This window comes from Oryctolagus cuniculus, chromosome 15 (genome assembly GCF_051225735.1).
Source record: "Oryctolagus cuniculus isolate XC-2025 breed Fujian yellow rabbit chromosome 15, ASM5122573v1, whole genome shotgun sequence".
NCBI lineage: Eukaryota > Metazoa > Chordata > Mammalia > Lagomorpha > Leporidae > Oryctolagus > Oryctolagus cuniculus.
The window spans coordinates 51404714-51417144 of record NC_142881.1 but is presented as its reverse complement, the minus strand read 5'-3'; the positions used below and the strand labels follow the sequence as shown (position 1 = coordinate 51417144).

Sequence of the window (12431 nt, the reverse complement as noted above, 5' to 3'; positions counted from 1 at the left end):
ACAGTATGATGTAAAACCCAAGTACAAGCTATTACTCTGTACTTCCTCACTGCAAATTATAAAAAATACTGAATCAATGTATTCATTATGAACTAACAGACTGTATTTTCTGTTTTACAGAAGTCCACAAAAGGAAGACAGGATTCCAATGGCAGATGAGTACTATGAATACAAGCACATAAAAGCCAAACTGAGATTATTAGAGGTCCTCATCAGCAAGCAAGATGTAGCCAAAACTATTTGAGGTTCAGGAAATGTTTATGATCTTTTCACTTACAATAAAGTCAAGCTTATCTTCCTCTGCCATTGTTGCAAGCAGCTTTGACATACTGAAAATGGAAGCACTTTAGTGATAGTATTAACTGTTTTTAAGAAGGAATAACAAATGCAATTAAATTATATTTGAGGAGGGATTTGGATGAGGGAAAATAGAACAAGTAACTCTAATTGGTAAAAATGCAGTCTTCTCCATGCCAAGGGGGAATTGTGAATATAATGATTGCAAAATAATCTAATAAAATCAGTGTAATACATAGCCAAGCTACCTGTTACAGAAAGTTTATATACTGTCCAAAGATTATATAGGTTGATAAGTGGAGCACATAATTTTTTAAAACCAAGGAGAAGAGGAAAAGAAATTCTGCTTGTCATGCAGAGAGGAATTCAGCTAGCAAGGAAGAAATTTACTTAAAACTTTAGTAGATTTTTAAGTGATAAAATACCTACTACCTTGTCCCTTAAGTCTGCTAGGCTCTCAGTACCCTAAAATATACTAGAATGTGTCATGCTAATTTTTTATTTCTATATAAAAATAGCAATTATTTTATCTGTAATTTGAAATTTTACATTTCTTGTTACCAAAGTTCATTCTGATAGCATGTACTTTGTGAATTATCTTTGTCTAAAATTGTTATTTATATTAAAATACTGTATTAAAATTTTAAAATTGGTATTTTGGATAGATGTATCTGCAGTATAGAATCTAATGTGACCATAGTATTACTGCTGATGTTTTTCTTTACTATAACTAAGATTAAACAACTATTTTTCCATTGGGAAGATGCATTTTTCTTAATGTTCCAAGGTCTACTTTGTAAAAGTTGAACACTTTCTCATTACTTATAGTTATTCTTTATTCTGTACTAAATGAAAGGTTTGGAAATTGTTTGCCATGACACCTTAGAAAAGAAGGCAGAATATATTATTTGTTTCATAAACTTTAGTGTATCTTGTTTTATTATTTTGTACTGAAGCATGTTTTGTTTTTGTAAAGTTGACATTCTCTCATGTACCAACCACGTTAAGTTTCTGTTTTCTGTAGTGTTCAAGCATGAAGAAACTCACATTTTCACATCATTTGGATAGGAAAATTATTGTTTCAGAAGCAGACTAATTCAGAGGCTTGTTATTTTCTCTGTATTCACCTGATTTTTTTTAACTTTTATGAATCGGAATAATGCCCATAAATTTGTTTAATTGAAGTCATCTACTTGTAACAGGACAGATACACAGCTATTTGAGGTTTACAAATTACATCTTTGATAAGAGAAATGGTTTTGTGACAAGTATACAATTGCTATTAAAATGTAACTATATTCTGTATGACTGTAAATATTTTATACAACAATGCAAATAAAATATTTTTCTATTATATTTATTATGTTTGAAATACAGTAGTTGTTTCCTGTTAGCTAATATAAATAACATAAATAACACTGTCAAACAACAAGTTGGAAGTGCTGACAATTCTAGGTTTCACTCATGCTGCAATTACACCCTTTCATGCGATTTGGACTTATCCCAATATTTGTTCAGTAGATTAAAATGAATGCATATTTAAACACCATTTATAAGCCATTAATTTGTATTTTGCTAAAGCAGTCTATATAATTGTTTTGTTATGTTTGGCATAAACAAAAAATTGCAGCATCTAGGCAAATAAAGTGTCAGAAGGAGAACTTAGGCTACTTCATCATTGAAAGTGGTGGGAAATAGGAAACACTAAAATGGTTCTGAATGAAATTTGAAAAGTGACAGTTGGCATTTGGTGATAGCGGCATGTGCATGCTTCAGTGGAAACATCTGGTAATGAAAATGGACAAGAGTAGATTGACTCTCCTTAGGGAAGAAAAAGGGCTGAGTAAGAATAAGAAAAGTGGGCATTAACGTCCAACACTGATGTTACAGGTTTTGCAGCTGGGATCTTTCTTTGCATTTGCAGTAGACAAACTCATGAGCTGATGACCAGTGATTTCTGCTACGGTGCCCAGAGCAAGATCCACAGGGTCAGTGTAAATGACTTCTAAAATGACATCCTGGGCATGGTGGTAGACCAGCATCCCATCTTCTTCTGTACAGGTCAAAAATTTATTATCCTTGGAATTGAGCTGAGGAAGACGCTGCTTACAAAATTCATCTCCTGGTGATCCCACAGGGGCAATAACAAGAATCACATAATGATAAGCAGTGTACATACAGTAGAAGTCCCCAAAGTATAAGTTAGTATTGGGGTTAAAAAGTTTTTCTGCTGCAATTTCAAACCTGTATCTTCCATAAGGTGAATCCTGGGGTGGCTTCCCAGTATTGAATTCAGTGCTGCAGCTGAAGAAGATGCCTTCTAGTTTTCCACTAATAGGAGAGCCATGGCTGCCACTGTTATCCTTGACAGAGGGCTGCATGGCGCTCCCATGATGTTCTCTGCAACAGGAAATAAACAGTCACTATTTAGTGATTTATACATTTGAATGGACCAAGAGTCAGCCATCTTGTGTTAAAGGCCTGAATGCCCAGCCTACTAACAGATCGAGGGGGAGGCATCTTTTGACATTCTCTACAGATGGCTGAATTCTAATCTTGATCCTTAGGGTCTTTAAAAATGACCTTCTGCAAACCTTGAAAATCTTTAACATCATAAACTTCCTGACCAGAAATATCACACTAGAAATCTTACACATGAAATCACAACTAATATGTGCCTACTCGGGTCCAAAGTGGCCTTGTGAAGAGGAAACTGAACTCAAGCACTGGTTACTTAAATATTTAGAATGTTTCTTTAAAATATGGTAGAAATTTCATAAAATGAACGGAGTCTATTTGAGAGAAAAATGTTTTGTTTTGGCTTTGTTACCCAGGCACAGCTGGATCAAGTTCTCTCTCCTTCACTGTGCTTGTTAGTCTCTCTTTAAGCTCACCCCTACATCCACTCTCCACCCTTCTTGTCTTCCATCACCGTCCGGCACTCTATCCAGTTCTTCTTTGCCCTCTAACTCCCTTCCATTTCACTTCTACCAGTGGCAGGACCAGCAGAGATAAGAGATGAAAACCTCCTGGTGTATTTTCCTCCACTGCCTCCAAGCATCTGAGCCTTGTGGTTCTAGCAGGACTGGGTGTTTGTATGATTGTCTATAGCACACTGTTCCAGCCGAATGGCCTCTACATCCTCTACATTCATTTCCAAGAATAATGAAAATTTTCGACTCCTGGTGGTTCCTGGTGGTTTTAGTATCTCCTTAATCCTGCATACACCTTTACAAATTCTCCAGAATTCCCTGAGTGTGCCTTCTTTTCCTTGCAGGATTTCTGACTTTGGATGAAAATTTCAAGCTATCCCCCAGCCAAGAAAAGATTCCCCGAGTCGGCATGCTGCTTAAAGAGTCAATGAGGTATGCTCTGTATCTGCTACTGACTTTAGAACTGCAATGGATCTCAAATTCCTTCATCTAAAGCTACCTGGGAGCTTGCTGAAATGCATGTTCAAGTAAAGACCAAAAAATTCCACACATAGAGTAAGGAGACAAGAAATAAATGCAGTGTTATATCCTGGATCATACTCTGCATTGTTACTGTTGTTTTTTCTTCCTACTGATATTCCAAGATTTCTTTATTTTCTTCATGCTTCAGAAATTTTGTTTAGCTGGTTTCTTTTAGGGTCGTTTTGCTAGTGACAAATTCCCAAAGTTTTCCTTTACCTAAGCATATCTTAACTCCAATTTTTTTTTTTGTTTTCCTGAAGGATAGTTTCACTGTATACAGGATTCTGGATTATTCTATCAGAACTTGAAAATATTTTGCCATTTTTCTGACCTCTGATATTTCATTATTCAAAGTTTTCCCCATAAATACCCTTTTTTTTCACCACTCCCAAGATTATTTTCTTAGTCTTCAGTTTTCAGAAGTTTATAATGTATCTTGGCCTGGATTTCTCTGAGTTTATCCCATTTGACGTTTTCTCAGCTTGAATGTGTAGGTTACATTGTTTGCCAAATTTGGGAACATTTAAGCTATGGTTTTTATGGATAGCTTAGAAAAATTATATACATATGTGAAAGGCAGAGCAATAGAGAAGGAAAAACAGACAGAGATCTTCCATCTACTGGTTCACTCTCCACAGCTGGGCTAGACTGAAGCCAGGAGCCAGAAACTCTGTCTTGAGCTCTCACCTGGGTGGCAGAGCCCAAGAACTTGGGCTATTTTCTATAGCTGTCCCAGGTATATTAGCCAGAAGCTCTAATAAAGCAGAGTAGCTTTAGAACTGGAACCTGTACTCTGATATAGGAGCATCAGTTTAACTTGTTACACCACAATGCTTTCTTTTTTCCCCTCATTGATCTGCTCTGGCACCATATGTCCATGACACTGCTTTTATTTCCCCTCTCTGATAAGTTGTATCTTTGTTCTGAGTTTAGGTAACTTTTATTCTATCTTCAAGTTGACAGAGTTTTCTGTTTTGTTTTTGTACTCTTGATTCTACTATTGAGTCTACCCACAGAGGTTTTTTTTTTTTTGGACAGGCAGAGTTAGAGAGAGACAGACAGAGATATGGGTCTTCCTTCCATTGGATCACCCTCCAAATGGCTGCTATGGCCAGGGCCCAGGGACCTGGGCCATCCTCCACTGCACTCCGGGGCCACAGCGGAGAGCTGGCCTGGAAGAGGGGCAACCGGGACAGAATCCAGTGCCCCAACCAAGACTAGAACCGGGGTTGCCGGTGCCGCAGGTGGAGGATTAGCCAAGTGAGCCGCGGCGCCAAGTTATTTCTTTGCCTATTAAGTTTTTCAGTTTTAAAATTTGCATTTAATTTTTATATCTTTTTTTGTCACTTCCTTTTTTTTTAATTTTGTTTAGTTATAAAAGTTTCATATATTTCACATATACAGGTTTGGGAACATAGTGATACTTCCTACCCTACCCTCCCTCCAGCCCATGCTCTAACCCTTCTTCCTCATCCCTCTCCCATTCCTACTCTTAATTTTTACAAAGATAAATTTTCAACTTACTTACTGATAATAAAGTTAATGCTACACTAAGTCAAAGAGTTCAACAAATAGTATAAAGAAAAAAAAAAAACACTGTTCCTTAGAGGAAGACATGAGGTCTGTAAACAATCATCAAATCTCAAAATGTCCACTTCACTCTAATACATTACATTTTAGGTAATCTATTAGTTACCTTGGATCAGAGAAAACATGAGATCTGTCTTTTGGGAATGGCTTATTTTACTAAGTATGATGGTTTCCATTTGTATCCATTTTGTGGAAAAGATAGGATTTCTTTTCTTTTTTTTTTTTTTTTTTTTTTTTACAGCTGAGTACTATTCCATAATTTCTTTATCCAGTCAACAGTTGATGGACATCTGGGTTGATTCCATATCTCAGCTATTATGAATTTGTGCTGTAATGAATATGGGGATACAGATAATTCTTTCAGATGCTGATTTCCTTTGGTTTGGGTAAATCCCCAGGAGTAGGATGACTGGATCATATATTGATCTCTATATTGAGATTTCTGAGGTTTCTCCATACTGTCTTCCATAGTGGCTGCACCAGTTTACATTCCCCACAAACAGTGAATTAGGGGACCTCTTTCCCCACTTCCTTGCCAGCATTTGTTGTTTGTTGATTTCTGTATGAGAGCCATTCTAACTGGAGTGAGGGGAAACTTCATTGGGGTTTTGATTTGCATTTCCCTGGCGGCTAGTGATCCTTAGCATTTTTTCAAGTGTCTGTTGGCCATTTGAGTTTGCTCTCTTGAAAAGTTTCTGTTCAAGTCCATTGTCCATTTCTTAGCTGGATTGTTTATTTTGCTGTTGTTGAATTTCTTGAGCTCTTTATATCAACTGCATAGCTTACAAATATTTTCTCCCCTTCTGTTGGTTGCCTCTTCATTTTGCTGAGTGTTTCTTTTGCAGTTCAGAGATTCTCACCTTGGTATAATCCCATTTATCAATTGTGGCTTTGATTACCTGTACTTCTGGGGTCTTTTCCTAGAAGTCTTTGCCTATGCCAGTGTCTTGGAGTTTCCCCAAGTTCTCTAATGATTTGATGGCATGGGGTTGTAGATTTAGGTATTTTATCCATTTTGAGTGAATTTTCGTGTAAGGTAGGAGTCTAATTTCATACCTCTGCACATGAATTCCATGTTTTCTTAAAGACTTATTTATTTGAAAGGCAGATTTACAGACAGATTTTCCATCTGCTGGTTCACTACACTGATGGCTGCTATGGTCAGGGCTGGGCCAGGCCAAAACCAGGATGCAGGGGCTCACACTTGGGCCATCTCCTGCTGCTTTTCCCAGGCCATTACCAAGGAGCTGGGTAGGAAGTGGAACAGCCAGGACTCAAATCCGTGTTCTGATATGGGATGCTGGCATTGCAGGCTGAAACTTAACCTGCTAGGCCACAACACCGGCCCCCCTTGCACCATTTTTATGGTAGCTGCTTAAACATCCTTGCAGCAAATTCCAAGATTTGTGTTATCTTATTGTTGGTGTCTTTGGTCATCTTTTCTCATTCAGCTTACGATCTTCTTGTTTCTTGGTATGATCAGTGAATTTCAGCTGTATCTTGGACATTTGGGGTATTATGTTGGAAGATTATAGATCTGATCTTATTTTAGTAGGCTTTTCCTGAAATGTACAAGGAGGGGAAGTGTACAGTGTGTCATATCATTCCTGTCAGAAGAGGATAAGGGTACAGGTCCCCACTTAACCACCTCCCAGCCTCATGCAATTAGAGGCTATTACAGGAGGAGGTGGGAGTTTAAGTTCCCAGTAAATCTCCATTAACAAAATCTAGCTGAGACAGGGTGGATATATCTTATTACTGTTCCCCATGTGGCCTTCACTGACACCGGTGGCAAGACTCACTGCCTCTGAGAAGTGGTAGAAACCCTAAACTCCTTAGCCAGCCTTTCCTGGCACCACCCCAGCAGAGAGTGAAGGATTGGAGAAGCAGTGCTGCCGTATGTTTACAAGAGGGTGGAGGGGTCCAGTGCTATGGTATATAGTTGGCTAAGCCTCTGCCTTTGGAGCTGGGAACCCCATATGGGTGCCAGTTCATGTCCCCAGCTGCTCTTCTTCCAATCCAGCTCTCTGTTATGGCCTAGGAGAACAGTAGAAAATGGCCCAAGTACTTGGGCCTCAGCACCTGTGTGGGAAACCCGTAAAAAAGCTCCTGGGCTTCAGATTGGCCCAGCCATTGTGGCCATTTGGGGAGTAAATCTACAGATGCAAGAGCTTTCTTTCTGCCTCTCCCTCTCTCTGTAACTCTGCCTCTCAAATAAAATCTTTAAGAAAGAAAGAGAGTGGAGGCATAGGTTGTCCCCTTGACCTTGGCTGGTAACCATGGGTGTCGCTCCCCCTCTTCATGGAGGAACGACACTAAACCCTGCCTATGCTTCATATCCGAGTCACGGCACCATTATGTCGCTCCCCGTCTTCGTGGAGGAACGACACAGGACCCTGCGTTGTTCTTTCGTCTGCTCAGCCATTCCCGGGTTTGCTGCTGGTTCTTCCCGGGTTGGCTACCGACCCTTCCACCTCCGTGGAAGGGCGGTTCCCCCTAGCCACTTTCCCCACTTCCGCGGGGGAGCAGCACACCACCGGCCGGCTCTCCCGGGGGCTGCACAGGTGTTCCTTCAGATAGATGTTCCCGGTGCATGTTGTCTCTCTCCTCCTTTATAGTCCTCCTCCGCCAATCCCAACTCGGCTGCCCACACGCCGAGTGCGCTGCTCTCCTCCAGTCAGGAGCAGGATCAGCTCCTGGAGGTCATCACTCAAGTTGGCAAGAGGCAGCTACGTAGAAGCTGTTTCCTCCTCTCCCAGTGCCATATTGTGGGAGAGCAGATGCATAGAATAAGTCTCAATTCCAGTAACTTAGTCTAGTCCGAGTTGCTCCCCACAATGGGACTGCAGTTCTTTTTTTGCAACAGTGTTTGGCTGGAAGGGAGTGGCTACCCTGTAAAAAGTTTCGACATTGAAAGCAGTCCCTTTCCTGGTTCTTTGCGTTAATAGGAAGATGTTCTATTTGTTTTTATTAATGCCCACTGACACTCCAGATTCTCCAGCACCTAGTCTAGTACATAAAAACAAAGAAAATTCAGGTGACTACTCATCATGTCATTCCTTTAGTTTCAAGGTCCTTTTTACTTTTCAAAGTCCTCTTATATCCTACATATTCATATGTAATATCCAGGGTTTTACATTGTACTTACTGGGAAGAATATGGAGAAATGTTTCTATTCCATGTTTTCTGATTATATTTCTTATCGTAGTCTCATTAATAAAATGCAAATAACTGTATGTGTCCCACATATTTATATGTATACCATTATGTGAAATAACAGCAGAAATACAAAAGCAGGAATTTAGACTAGAAAATGTGTCCTATCGGTAGGACTGTGCACTTTGAGGGTATATAATTTGGTACCAAAAGTAAAGGCATTCTTCCACCTGCCTACAAATCTCAATAGAGTCCTAACTAGAAACTTTACAGGTGCACAAAGGTGTTTCAAGGACAATTAAGCTACCTAGAAAAAAGTAGTATTTTCATTCAAAGTAAGGAAAAGGAATGTTCATTTTGGCATTATTTTCTAGAAGACATCAAAGTGAGTTCATACAGATTGAGTAGATTTGTCTAGGACTTTGAGAATTTAAAGGAAGATTCCAATTGCCTCGTATAGTCAAGTATTCTGAGTAACAAGATATTTTAAATGGATTCTAATTGAGAGTCCTGACTAGATTTCATTAGATAAAAAGAACATCAAGATCCACTTAAGTTATTTAGTATTTTTTTAAATAAATCTTTTTTAAAAGACAATGTTGACTAATCAGTGGAATTACTGAAGAGCTGACAAAAGGCATATACAATCTATTCAATCGAACTGTACCTGAAAACTTCTCCAGTCTTGGCAAAGATATGGACATCCAAGTAAGGAGTACCATAGAATGTCATAAAGATACAAACTGGAAAGAACCTCACCACAATATATATAAAGTCAAACTGTCAAAAGCTTAAGACAAAGATAATTCTAAAAGCTACAAGAGCAAAGCGCCAAGTCACCTTTAAGGAAGTCCCTGTTATGTGAACAGTAGATTTGTTACAGACCAGGAGCAAATGTATAGATATATTTCTAGTTCTAAAACAAACTGCCAACGAATAATGCTATACCCAACAAAGCAAGCATTCATAAATGAAGGAAAAACAGACTTTCCAAAATAAGAAAAAATTGCTGAATTCTATCACTCCCATATTGGTTTTACAAAAGATACTAAATAAGTCCTATATACAGAAGCCAATAAATAAATAAACAACCAACATCACAAACGCCTGAAAGGATAAACCCCAGTAGGAAAAGAACAAGGGATATTTAAAATCAAAAGAAGTAATTTTAAAAAATAGAACTATGTCATTACTTATCAATATTACTTTGAATATAAAAGGCATAGACTAAATAAATTGAAAAAACACAAGCAGAAGGCTGCCTTCAAAAAACTCATTTCACCAGTACAGACAGACAGACAGAAGGTCAAAGTATAGATAACAAGGACTCCTTTGAAAATGGAAGCTAAAAGCTGGCAGGAAAAGTTGTACATATATTGGACAAAATGGGCTTTAAGACAAAACCATAAAAGGAGACAAAGAAGACTGTTATATAATAGTTAAGAGATAAATTAGCAAAGATTATATGGTAACTGTAAATGTAATGTAAATGATGGAACATTGAAATGTAACTGTAAATGCTGGAACACCCAATGTTATAAAACAAACATTAGATCTAAAGGGTGAACAACCTCCAATATAATTTTAGTAGGGCACTTCACTTCCTTTCATCAATGGAAAGATCATTGAGAAAAAAAATCAACAAACATCTGAGTTAAGATATATTTTTGATCAAATGGACCTGACATATTGACAGAACATTCCACCCAACAACTATAGAATACACATTCTTTTCACCCCAGCACATCTAACATTCCCTAGGATAGCCTATTAAGACACAAAATAAGTCTCAATTTTTAACAATAAAAATCATATATATCTTTTCTGATGACAATGGAATAAAATTCAACAAAGCACTCAGGAAATTAAAAAAATACATGACTGAGCAACATCCTATTGAAGAATTCAAAAGGAAAATTTTAAAATGCCTTGAAACTAATCAAAGTGAAAACATATTGAAACTTATGCTGTATCCTCATAGTAATAAGCAACTACATTAAAAACAGGTATCAAATAACTTGATATAAGATTTTAGAAAACAGGGATAAACCCAAAATTAGGAGAAGGAAATAAATACCAAAGACCAGATAAAGAAATAAAGACATAGAAAAGAAATACAAAAGGATAATGATGAGTTAATTTTTGAAAAGATAAAATTGATAAGCCTTTAGCTACCAGGGGTAGCTTTTTTTTCTGCCCAAGGGCATACCAAATTATCAACTTAGCCTGCTACAGATTGGCTGAATTTCAAGTCCTGCCTGCAGGTGCCTTGGCAGGGCCAGACCAAATGATTTTATGGGTCTTTAACACAAAGAAAATTCCATGACTAGATAGCATCACTGCCTAGAGTTCTACCAAACTTTTAAGAGAACTTTTCCAAACTTAATACACAAGGGTAACATTACCTTGATTACAAAACCAAACAATGCCACAACAATAAACCATAGTCCCATATCCCTGATGAATATATATATATATATATGTATATATATTATATATACATCAACAAATACTTGCAAATTGAATCCAACAATACATCAAAATGATCATTCATCCCAAGAATGCAGGGATGGTTCAACCTAATACAAATCAATAAATGTAATTTATAATGTCAATATTATGAAGGATAAAAATCATCTAACCTTAATAGGTACAGAAAACGCAATTGAGGGCCAGTGCCGTGGCTCAATAGGCTAATCCTCCGCCTTGCGGCGCCGGCACACCAGGTTCTAGTCCTGGTCAGGGCTCCAGATTCTTTCCCGGTTGCCCCTCTTCCAGGCCAGCTCTCTGCTGTGGCCTGGGAGTGCAGTGGAGGATGGCCCAAGTACTTGGGCCCTGCACCCACATGGGAGACCAGGAGAAGCACCTGGCTCATGCCTTCGGATCAGCGCGGGGTGCCGGCCACAGCGCGCTGCCCGCGGCCATTGGAGGGTGAACCAACGGCAAAGGAAGACCTTTCTTTCTGTGTCTCTCTCTCACTGTCCACTCTGCCTGTCAAAAAAATTAAAAAAAAAATTAAAAAAAAACATAAAAAAACGCAATTGATAAAATTCCATGTCCATTTATGATAAAAACCCTGAACAAATTAGGTATATAAAGACCATAGCTTGGCCAGCGCCATGGCTCACTAGGCTAATCCTCTGTCTTGCGGCGCCGGCACACCGTGTTCTAGTCCCGGTCGGGGTGCCAGATTCTGTCCCGGTTGCCCCTTTTCCAGGCCAGCTCTCTGCTGTGGCCAGGGAGTGCAGTGGAGGATGGCCCAAGTACTTGGGCCCTGCACACCATGGGAGACCAGGAGAAGCACCCGGCTCCTGCCATCGGATCAGCACGGTGCGCCGGCCGCAGCACGCCGGCCGTGGTGGTATTGGAGGGTGAACCAACGGCAAAGGAAGACCTTTCTCTCTGTCTCTCTCACTGTCCACTCTGCCTGTCAAAACAAACAAACAAACAAAACAAAACAAAACAAAACAAAAAACCATAGCTTAACATAATAACGGCTATATAGTATAAGCACAGGTCGACATTGTATTAAATAGGAATAACTGAAACTATTTCCTCTTACATCTAGAATCAGACAAGAATGTTCATTCTCACTCTTAGATTCAATGTAGTTGTAAAAGATTCAACCAAAGAAATTAGGAAAGAAGAAAACATAAAATGCACACAAATGGAAAAGGTGAAAAAATTTCCCTATGTGAAAGTGACAAGATTTTTTTTTTTTTTTTCTTACAGGCAGAGTGGACAGTGAGACAGAGAAAGGTCTTCCTTTTCCTTTGGTTCACCCTCCAATGGCCGCTGCAGCCGGCACACCGCGCTGATCCGAAGGCAGGAGCCAGGTGCTTCTCCTGGTCTCCCACGTGGGTGCAGGGCCCAAGTACTTGGGCCATCCTCCACTGCACTACCGGGCCACAGCAGAGAGCTGGACAGGAAGAG

The 12431-nt window shown here is 39.0% G+C and overlaps 2 protein-coding genes across 11 annotated transcripts in view; one reads left to right on the top strand and one right to left on the bottom strand.

The window, feature by feature from the left end:
* Positions 1-1653, top strand: part of FAM13C (family with sequence similarity 13 member C) — a 127657-nt gene extending 126004 nt beyond the window's left edge. For all 10 annotated transcript variants that reach the window (XM_070057689.2, XM_070057688.2, XM_070057687.2 and 7 more), the window contains one exon: positions 121-1653. In XM_070057689.2, coding sequence (XP_069913790.2) covers positions 121-244 — 124 coding nt within the window. In that variant the 3' untranslated portion in view covers positions 245-1653. The remainder of the gene's footprint in view (positions 1-120) is intronic.
* The window catches only part of PHYHIPL (phytanoyl-CoA 2-hydroxylase interacting protein like), a 56209-nt gene continuing 45416 nt past the window's right edge, over positions 1639-12431 (bottom strand). The window contains exon 5 of the mRNA XM_008270105.5: positions 1639-2697. Coding sequence (XP_008268327.2) covers positions 2163-2697 — 535 coding nt within the window. The 3' untranslated portion in view covers positions 1639-2162. The remainder of the gene's footprint in view (positions 2698-12431) is intronic.